This window comes from Perognathus longimembris, chromosome 3, assembly GCF_023159225.1.
Source record: "Perognathus longimembris pacificus isolate PPM17 chromosome 3, ASM2315922v1, whole genome shotgun sequence".
Lineage (NCBI taxonomy): Eukaryota > Metazoa > Chordata > Mammalia > Rodentia > Heteromyidae > Perognathus > Perognathus longimembris.
The window spans coordinates 5,797,797-5,808,336 of NC_063163.1; the positions used below are offsets into that span (position 1 = coordinate 5,797,797).

General features: G+C 51.1%; 2 protein-coding genes across 2 annotated transcripts; both read right to left on the minus strand.

The window, feature by feature from the left end:
- Nucleotides 1-677: 677 nt before the first annotated feature.
- On the minus strand, nt 678-2,179 carry LOC125347555 (proline-rich protein 23A-like). The gene is made up of 3 exons (XM_048340573.1): nt 2,113-2,179; nt 1,549-1,637; nt 678-1,505 (listed from the first exon to the last, which is right to left on the minus strand). The coding sequence occupies exons 1-3, from the start codon at nt 2,177-2,179 to the stop codon at nt 678-680; spliced, it is 984 nt and encodes a 327-aa protein (XP_048196530.1).
- A 1,522-nt stretch (nt 2,180-3,701) lies between these two features.
- LOC125347556 (proline-rich protein 23A-like) lies at nt 3,702-4,472 on the minus strand. The gene has a single exon (XM_048340574.1). The coding sequence runs from the start codon at nt 4,470-4,472 to the stop codon at nt 3,702-3,704; it is 771 nt and encodes a 256-aa protein (XP_048196531.1).
- Nucleotides 4,473-10,540: the final 6,068 nt, after the last annotated feature.

The window sequence follows — 10,540 nt, forward strand, 5'->3', positions numbered from 1 at the left end:
GTCTTCAAGACTGGCACACACAGAAACACACAAGGAGTCAATCCTGACTTCTCTTGACAATCCTTGTCCACCAATGTGCACCGAGCAAAGAGTCAGGAGTGTGGGTCATGTGATGGAGATGTCCACTGAAGATCCACTAGTGACTTCAGGCAAAAGTTCACCATGTGTGGAGGCAGCTCATCCATCCTTCTTTTTCTGTTTCCTCTTCCACCGGGCACTTCGGGCTTTTAGAAATTACATGGTGCTGAGGATGCAAACCGGGGCTTCAGGCATGCCAGGCAACCAGTCTACCACTAAGCCCTATTCACACCCCACCTTTTTTGCTTTGGTGGGTTTTTTATTAGTTTCTGTTCACTTTTCTGGCCAGTGCTCTGGTTTGGACTCTGGGCCTGAGCGCTGTTCCCGGCGTCTTTCTGCACAGGGCTAGCACCCTACCACTTGAGCCCCAGGGCCACTACGGCCGGGCTCTTTCTGATTATGGGGGTCCTAAGGCATAGAACATAGGCCTTCATGCATGCAAGCACTCCGCCCCTATTAACAGGAGTCTTTTTTTTTTTTTTTTTTTTTTTTTGCAGAGGTGGGGCTTGGAATCTGGGCCTGGGCACTGTCCTGGACTGCAGTTGTGCTCAAGGCTAGCACTCCCCCGCTAGGCCGCCAGGCCCCGTGGTCAGCCCCGCTCAGTCATCTGGGAACAGGCGTCTGCGGCTGCGGCACGGGAGGTCCCTAGGGCGCCGGGGGCTCAGCTGCGGACTGCAGGTGGGACTAGGAAAGCGAGGCAGAGGCTGCAGCGGGGAGTCCGGGACGGAGCCCGACAGCCGGAAATCCTCCATGATCTCGATGGCCTCGGCGTGGCCACCGTCCGCAGGGGCGCTGAGCTCGACGGGCCCCCGCTGGGGTCTGGACCACGAGATCTCCATGAAGTCGGGGTGGGAGTCGGGGGCGCCGCGGGCGTCCTCCGGGACGGGGAGCTCGGGGCCCGCCTCGCAGCACACCTCCTCCCAGATGCTGATGTCCTCCCACATGGCGTCCCTCCGCACCTTGAGCAGCAGGCCGCGGGCTCGGTCGCCCCGCTGCGCCGCGTGCGGATCCAGGCGGACCACGAGGTCGTCGGGGACCAGGAAGAGCGTCTGGTGCGGGAGGTTCACCGTGAGCAGGGCGGCGGGCCTGGGCTCCAGCAGCACATCCGCGTGGCTCAGGGGCAGCTTGAGGGCGCAGCCGGGGGCCAGGCTCACCAGGCACGTGAAGCCGCTCTGGGCTTCGGCTTCCGCGGGCCCCTCGCCTGGGCTCCGGGGCCCCTCGGGCGCAGCTTCCGGGCTGGCGACAGGTCCGGGCTGGTCCAGTCGCAGGCGCTTGGGACTGCTGGGTCCGCCCTGGGCTTCTGCGCAAAGACCCGAGCAGGGGCTGGGGCTGCGAGGACGGATGCCCATCTTGCTCCCGCTGGCCATCGGGGTGACTTTCCGACCTGGCTGGGGTCCCGAGGACGCAGGGGGCCGGAGGCTGAGGTCCTGCGGATCCGGGTCGTCGGTGGCAGAGGTCAGTTCCACCTACCTGGCTGGTCAGGGAGTTCCCGAGGACGCGGGAGGCTGGATCGGTCTGGACTGCTGAGGCGGGGAGGCCAGGGGAGGCGGGCAGGCGGGCTGGGTGTGCAGGGGTCTTGACCAGATGAGCGGCTCGCTTGCAGCACTGGCGTGGAGCTCAGCTGGCTGTGCTCTGCCGGCTGCACAGGCCTGAGCTCTCTATATATGCCCAGCCTCTGGCTGAGGCTCCGCCCACAGGTGGGGGGCTACATGCCCCCTGGGTCTCTGGGAATGCCTTTCAGCTGGCCTGGGTGGGGCAAGAGAGCCCTGCCTTGGGGGACCTGAGAGTTTGGGAGGCTGACCCTTGCTCTGTCATGCATGCACATATCCAAAGGGATTGTGTGGCCTAGGCCATAGATATATAGATAGATTTGATAGTTAGATAGATAGATAGATACATAGATACATAGATACATAGATACATAGATACATAGATACATAGATAGACTTGTGCCAAAGCTGCCCCAAATCAACACACAGGCCAGGATTTCAAATCCCCGCACATGGAAAAAGAACAGATAGTCCATAGGAATACCTCTTAGCATAGAAGTAAACCCAGAAGTGTAGACACTGACAAAATTCCAGAGTTCCGTGTAGTCCATGATTACAGCAAAGGTCCCTGTGTCTTAACCCACCCGTAAACCTTGAAATACTCTCGGTCACTGTCTGTCTTTCACGCACACTTATTTATTTTTGTCAGTGTTGTGATCATCTGTTTTCATAGCCTGCTCTAATAGGTCTGCGCTCTAGGGAAGGTCGTGAGTTCAATTCCCACCATTGACCTGGGCTCTCAAGAACACAGGAAAAATGGATATTATCTGGCAATATCCAGTAGAGTGGCAGAATTCACCTAAGATCATACTCTGCTAAGGAAATTAGGGTGTGGTACGGGATGAGGGTGGTGTTGGGGCCTATTTCCAATTAGGGTGTGGGATGGGATTCGGGAAGAGCAGGAGACTATTTCTGGTGCTGCCATTTCTGCAGGGAGGCCCCAAGGCCATTCCTACTGAAACTGTGTTGGTGTCCTCCTTCCTACCACAAGACTGAAGGTATTTCCCAGGAAAAATCCCCAATACAAAAGGAAACAAGGTCCACTAGGTCAAATCGTGTTAGTTTATTAATGAACTTATACAAAACCATCTCAATATCATGAGGGAAAAGATCTTTATTGAGAAAATTCTAGGTTGTCTACGGTAATGCTTCAATATGTAATATAGACATAAAACACAGAGAAATATTTAACGAAACTAAGATGGCATATTTAGTGGACAAAATCTTGTGCCATGGCAAATGGGCTACATCAGTTTAGGAGTCTTGGTTCACAAGTACAGTTCAGAGTTGGGTGGGCAAGTCTTATGCCTGTACCGCCTCCGTACTCAGGATCCTGGGACAGGAATATGCTGGTTTCAGGAAGAGTTGTAATGTCAGGAGACTCTTGTTTCCAAGGAATCCCTGAAAGGCCAGAGATGGAGCTGTGGTCCAAGTGGAAGAGAAGTATCCTTGAGCAAATAGGTCCGGGAAACGAGCCAGACCTTGAGTTCAGTCTTCAAGACTGGCACACACAGAAACACACAAGGAGTCAATCCTGACTTCTTTTGACGATCCTTGTCCACCAATGTGCACCATCGTGCACCAATGTGCACCGAGCAAAGAGTCAGGAGTGTGGGTCATGTGATGGAGATGTCCACCGAAGATCCACTAGTGACTTCAGGCAAAAGTTCACCATGTGTGGAGGCAGCTCATCCATCCTTCTTTCTGTTTCCTCTTCCAACTGGCACCTCGGGCTTTCAGAGTTTACATGGTGCTGAGGATGCAAACCCGGGGCTTCATGCATGCCTGGCAACTACTCTACCACTAAGCCCTATTCACAACCCACCTTTTTTGCTCTGGTGGGTTTCTGATTGGTTTCTGTTCACTTTCTTGGCCAGTCCTGTGGTTTGGACTCTGGGCCTGAGCACTGTCCCTGGCTGCGCTTGTGGTCAAGGCTAGCACTCTACCGCTTGAGCCTCAAGGCCACTTGTGGCTTTGCCTGATTATGCGGGGCTATGGAATGACAGTCAGGGCTTCTCGCGTGCCTGGCAAGCACTCCATCGCTAGGCCGCCAGGCCCCATGGTCAGGCCGGCTCAGGCGTCTGGGAACAGGCGTCTGCGGCTGCGGCACGGGAGGTCCCTAGGGCGCCGGGGGCTCAGCTGCGGACTGCAGGTGGGACTAGGAAAGCGAGGCAGAGGCTGCAGCGGGGAGTCCGGGACTGAGCCCGACAGCCGGAAATCCTCCATGATCTCGATGGCCTCGGCGTGGCCACCGTCCGCAGGGGCGCTGAGCTCGACGGGCCCCCGCTGGGGTCTGGACCACGAGATCTCCATGAAGTCGGGGTGGGAGTCGGGGGCGCCGCGGGCGTCCTCCGGGACGGGGAGCTCGGGGCCCGCCTCGCAGCACACCTCCTCCCGGATGCTGATGTCCTCCCACACGGCGTCCCTCCGCACCTTGAGCAGCAGGCCGCGGGCTCGGTCGCCCCGCTGCGCCGCGTGCGGATCCAGGCGGACCACGAGGTCGTCGGGGACCAGGAAGAGCGTCTGGTGCGGGAGGTTCACCGTGAGCAGGGCGGCGGGCCTGGGCTCCAGCCGCACATCCGCGTGGCTCAGGGGCAGCTTGAGGGCGCAGCCGGGGGCCAGGCTCACCAGGCACGTGAAGCCGCTCTGGGCTTCGGCTTCCGCGGGCCCCTCGCCTGGGCTCCGGGGCCCCTCGGGCTCCGCTTCCGGGCTGGCGACAGGTCCGGGCTGGTCCAGTCGCGGGCGCTTGGGACTGCTGGGTCCCCCGCCCTGGGCTTCTGCGCAAAGACCAGAGCAGGGGCTGGGGCTGCGAGGACGGATGCCCATCTTGCTCCCGCTGGCCATCGGGGTGACTTTCCGACCTGGCTGGGGTCCCGAGGACGCAGGGGGCTGGAGGCTGAGGTCCTGGGGATCCGGGTCGTCGGTGGCAGAGGTCAGTTCCACCTACTTGGCTGATCAGGGAGTTCCCGAGGACGCGGGAGGCTGGATCGGCCTGGACTGCTGAGGCGGGGAGGCCAGGGGAGGCGGGCAGGCGGGCTGGGTGTGCAGGGGTCTTGACCAGATGAGCGGCTCGCTTGCAGCACTGGCGTGGAGCTCAGCTGGCTGTGCTCTGCCGGCTGCACAGGCCTGAGCTCTCTATATATGCCCAGGCTCTGGCGAGGAAACGCCCACAGGAGGGGCTACATGCACCCAGGGTCTCTAGGAATGCCTTTCAGCTGGGCTGGGTGGGGCCAGCCCTGCCTTGGGGGACCTGAGAGTTTGGGAGGCTGACCCTTGCTCTGCCCTACATGCACACATCCAAAGGATGTGTATGGTCTAGGAGATAGATAGATAGATAGATAGATAGATAGATAGATAGATAGATAGATAGATAGATAGATAGATAGATAGATAGATAGATAGATGGATGGATGGATGGATGGATGGATGGATGGATGGATGGATGGATGGATGGATGGATGGATGGATGGACAGATAGACAGTCTTGTGCCAATCCCAGGACGCCGACAAGGAAGCAATAGTCCATAGGAATACCTTTTCGCAAAGAAGCAAAACCAGAAGTGTAGACACTGACAAAATTCCCAACAGTTCCGCGTAGTACATGCCTACAGCAAATGTCCCTCTGTCTTAACACACCTGTAAACCTTGAAATTCTGTCACTGTTTCTCTTTTGCACACACTTATGTATTTTTGTCTGTGTTGTGATCATCTGTTTTCATAGCCTGTTCAAATAGGTCTGTGCTCTAGGGAAGGTCTTGAGTTCAGTGCCCAGCATTGACCCAGGACCTCGAGAACACAGGAAAAATGGATATTATCTGGCAATATCCAGTAGAGTGACAGAATTCACCTACGATCATACTTTGCTAAGGAAATTAGGGTGTGGAAGGGGATGAGGGTGGGGTAGGGACCTATTTCTGATGAGGGTGTGGGATGGGATTAGGGAAGGCCAGGAGACTATTTCCAGTGCTGCCTTCTCTGCAGCAAGGTCCCAAGGCCATTCCTACTGAAACTGTATGTTTGTGTCCTCCTTCCTACCCCCAGGCTGATTGTATTTCCCAGGGAAACTCCCCAATACAAAGGAAAACAAGGTCCACTTGGTTCAAATAGTGTTCATTTATTAATGAACTTATAGAAAACCATCTCACAATCACGAGGGAAAAGATCTTTATTGAGGAAATTCTAGGTTGTCTACGGTAATGCTTCAATATCTAATCTAGACGGAAAACACAGAGAGATATTTAACAAAACTAAAAAGGCATATTTACTGGACAAAATCTTGTGCTATGGCAAACGGGCTACATCAATTTCGGAGTCTTGGTTCACAAGTACAGTTCAGAGTTGGGTGGGCAAGTCTTATTCCTATAACCCCTCGTTACTCAGGATCCTGGGCTAGGACTATGGTGGTTTCAGGAGGAGTGGTAAAGTCAGGAGTCTCTTGTCTCCAAGGAATCCCTCAAAGGCCAGAGATGGAGCCGTGTTCCAAGTGGGAAAGAAGTAGCTTTGAGCAGAGAGCCAGAACTTCAGTTCAATCTTCAAGACTGGCACACACAAACACAAGGAGTCGATCCTGACTTCTTTTGATGATCCTTGTGCACCAATGTGCACAAATGCCAGGGATGTGAATCTAGTCTTACAGTTTTTCTTGTCCCTGCTGTCTTCCAACTTTGATCCTCAGGTCTCAACCTCCTGAGTAGCTACGATTACAGGAGCCTCATCACCTCAGCTACACAAGCATGTTTTTTCCTCTATTACCAAATAGCAATAAGAGGTGTCTAGAGCCCGAGGAAATGGGAAGTGGGGGAAAGGGGGTCTAAGCCAAAAGCCCTGATCTCCCATTTCTAGCACCCTCCCCACACACACTCCCAAACTAAACCCAAATCAAATAAAGAGGGATTGGCCCAATTTCATGTCTCGAGTTCAGGGAAAAAGAAGTTGATGGGGACCTCAAGTCCTCCTTCGGGACCAAGCTCATAAAAGCTGTAGAAACCTCTGGGTCACCTGGACCTGGGCCATCTTCCAGGCCCAGATATGGGGAGGGGGACCGTGCACTCTGACCTCGTTTTTTATTTTGAATGTCTCAGTGGATATCTTACAGTGCAAGCATTCCAATGGCATGGTGAGGGGCAGTTCAAGTTTATAGCCCAACCCTAAGTCACCCTGCTTCCAGAAGCTTCCCCGGCCCCCACCCCACTCCACTCCTGTTTATTATTAATAAGCAGCACACCACCCAGGAGAAGAACTTCAGTAAAAAGTAGAGCAACTGAGTCAAACCCCACCCACATTTCTCTCCCCTTGCTTATTCCCTTTCTGCTCCTCTGTATCATATGTAATCACTTTTTCTATAGTTTGGTCAAAATAAAATTTTACATAAGTGAAAATATAAAATAAGATTCCGAACACACTTAGAAGCATTTGCATGTGTCTTCAGTGGATAAACAGAACTTTCTTTCTAACCCAGTAACAAATATGGAAACCTTGAAAGTGAGATAGCCCCAAAGAGCAGGAGAATTCATCTTTCAATTGCTGTTAAAGGAAAGAAAAACAAGAGAGATTACCCAATTCAGAGTCAGTCTCTCTCCTAACGAAGAACAAACTTCCACCTGTGTGGAGGCATTAGCCAGCATGGAGAAGTATTTTTATGGAGGATACTTTTTTTTTCAGGCTATTGGCCATTTTTATTTGACACTATTTAGAATTGTGAAAAACAAATAAATGTAAGGTTTACTATGTGTCTGTTCCCATTTTGATAGAGGACTTGAGACAATTTAGAACAAGATGCTATAGTAAGGTAATCTAGCAAGAAGTCTCAATTCCTCTCTGAAAAGTTAAAGTTGAAAAATGTCTCTCTTTACATTTCAAGGATGAAAGACTTTCCCCAGACACACCTTGGGGTGCAGCTGGGATTGAAGCTGTACTTTGGGATGACGGTCCCATGCGTAGAACATTAGGCACTGACGTGGGGAGCACAGCCCATGGCCCTTGGAGCTATCAGCGGCCTCCCCAGCCCCAAGTTCATGAGCAGAATCAGGCCCCACACATGGTGAACTGACACATGGTGAACTGACACACGGTGAACCCACACACGATGATCCCACAGAGGGCAAACCCAAACTATCTCCCAGTAGAAACGCTCCCAGTTGCCTTGACGAAGACTCCTCCACCGTTTTCCTCAACATTTAGCAAGTCTCTGAAGCACTTAAATAAACCAGAAAACAGAGCCCTAAGAACCTAATATAATATCATTCTGCTAACCTGGGAAAGCAGAGCAGAGCAATTTACTTTTTAGTCTTTATAAAAGAAAAAAAATGAGAAGGATAACATTTTTTGCACCAGTGTTGGAGTTCATTCACATTTCAATCGTGAAATATAAACAAAGCTAGGATATTCAGGTCAAATAAAAAAGTGGACATAAATATGGCAGCACTGAAGGTGAGGATGGCTGCCATCTGTAATGTGCTGTTTGGAGGCGATTAGTCTGTTTTGAAAGAAAGCTCCCTGGGCTGAGGTTTAGCTTGTCATATAGGATTTGAATAGCAAACACAGGCACTGCAGGAGAAAGAAATAGAGAGAAAAAGAGAGAGAAGAGGAGGGAAGCAAGGAAGGGAGGGAGAAGGGAAGGCAAGAGGGAGAGAGAGAAGGAGGGAGGGAAGGAGGAAGGGAGATCCAAAGTGAGTTAATTACTATGCCCTAACTTGAGCTTCCTGAAGAAAATATGTGTGGTTTTAAGAAAACATTGAATATGCCTTGTGAATTCCCTAAATGAATCTACCTACAGTGAACGTAAATTATCAATGCAACATATAAAGCTTCTGTCCCTTTTGACCCTGGGCTGGGAGCCAGGCTTAAGCAGTTACTCAGAACTTGCCAGCCCCTGTGGATGACAAGTGAAGAGCCAGGGTGGGATTAACTTCCACAGTAACCAAAAGAGAAATACTGGACTCTGAACTCACAAAGCAAATAGCTCTTGAGCACCAAGGGCAGGGACTTCCACAGGAAATCTCACACATTCTACCTTGGGATGACTTAGAGAGGTGTGCCATCATGATTTAATACTACCTTTCCCATGGACAAACTAATGGCAGGGTCCTGGAGTGGGGGATAAAATCGCTCCTCGGTTCCTCCGGCATCTGTGATGTAGCTGTATCCCAACCCATGCTTGCCTACTAAGCATCTCCAAAGAAAGCTTCCTGACCCAGTCAGACTCCTCACCTCCGGAGCGCAGCTCCCACAGATTAAAAGGCACTATTGAATCCTTGGAATACGTCCAACGCGGGTCATCAAGATTGTAAAAGAGGGCTGGGAATATGGCCTAGTGGCAAGAGTGCTTGCCTCGTATACATGAAGCCAGGCGTTCGATTCCTCAGCACCACATATACAGAAAATGGCCAGAGGGGCTGGGGATATAGCCTAGTGGCAAGAGTGCCTGCCTCGGATACACGAGGCCCTAGGTTCGATTCCCCAGCACCACATATACAGAAAACGGCCAGAAGCGGCGCTGTGGCTCAAGTGGCAGAGTGCTAGCCTTGAGCAAAAAGAAGCCAGGGACAGTGCTCAGACCCTGAGTCCAAGGCCCAGGACTGGCCAAAAAAAAAAAAAAAGATTCTAAAAGAAATGCTAAATGGCAAATGACTGAAAAAGAATTGGAGATGTTTCACCCCTAAGGAAGAGGAGCAGACTATCTTATCCTCTTCAACGTTCTAGAAAGTTTGTTCTGTACGGGAAAGGCTTTCTGTGGTGTAGCAGGAAATATGTTCTGGTTTGAATACACTGCTTTGGTAGAGGCAGGAGATCCTTTCCTCAAGGAATCCCTCTTATTCACTGTGTCAAAATCCTTGTGGATGAAATAAAGATTGGACTCCTGGTCCCGAAGACAGCTTTAAATAGCACTTTCCTAATACCTAATATATTTGAGTAACTCAAGCATACTTTTAAAAATGTGCAGAGGATGCTGAATCATTTCTGGAGCCAAGAGTTTCTCCGAAAGCAATGTCATAAACCCCAAGTCTCAGGCTGACTGCCAGGAGACTGGGTCACAACTAAAACCCCAAAAGCATGAACTTCAATGTGAAACTTCGGGTTCAAATTCTTCTTTTAGCATTTGCAGCCTTTTGTGACCTAATCAAGCCACTTAACCTCACTCGGCTCTAATTTCCTCATCAGTAAAATTGGGGATTTTACCTCCTATGTATGTGTCCCACAAGATTGTTGTGCAGATTAAGTGAGATCACGAACACAATTGCTCAGCAAAGTCACTCGTGGGAAGAAATGCCTGAACATATAAGGCCTTAGACAACTCATTGTGCCCTGGGACACCTGCACCTGAGAATCGAAGGTGACTTGTCCTGCACAGCTTAAGTGTTTTCCTTGTATACCCTGCACACACACACACACACACACACACACACACACACACACACACACACACTATTGGGTGGGGACAGTTTTATGTGCATCTTCCCTAAATATGTCTGAACGCGCACTCACACACACCCTTGTCTTACATATTTTATCTAGAGATAATTGTAGATTGTAGTTGTAAGAAAAAATACAAAGTGAGCCAGGCACTGGTAGCTCACACCTCTAATCCTAGCTACCCGGGAGGCTGAGATCTCAGGATCAAGGTTCCAAGCCAGACCAGGCAGGAAAATCTGTGAGACTCTTATTTCCAATGAACCACCAGGAAACTGAGGTGGCACTGTGGCTCAATGTGGTAGAGAACTAGCCCTGAGGGGGGAAAAAAAAAGTCAAGAAGAGCACCCAGGAGTTCTCAAGTTCAAGCCCCATAAGGGACAAAAAAAAAATACAAAGTGATCTCTCACAGCCTTTACTTTTTCTGTAACTATGTTTTCATGATGCGAGGTCTTTTGCCCTCCATCCAATTTATTGATGCTGACAACAAGAATAAAAGTCAC

Excerpts from the sequence above, each read along its gene's own strand:
- LOC125347556 (XM_048340574.1), bottom strand. The coding sequence starts at position 4,472 with ATGGCCAGCGGGAGCAAGATGGGCATCCGTCCTCGCAGCCCCAGCCCC.
- LOC125347555 (XM_048340573.1), bottom strand. The coding sequence starts at position 2,179 with ATGGACTACACGGAACTCTGGAATTTTGTCAGTGTCTACACTTCTGGG. Across the intron at positions 1,638-2,112 it reads GTTTACTTCTATGCTAAGAG|CCCGCCTGCCCGCCTCCCCT; the intron begins GTATTCCTATGG and ends CTGCACACCCAG. Across the intron at positions 1,506-1,548 it reads GGAACTCCCTGACCAGCCAG|GACCTCAGCCTCCGGCCCCC; the intron begins GTAGGTGGAACT and ends CCGGATCCGCAG.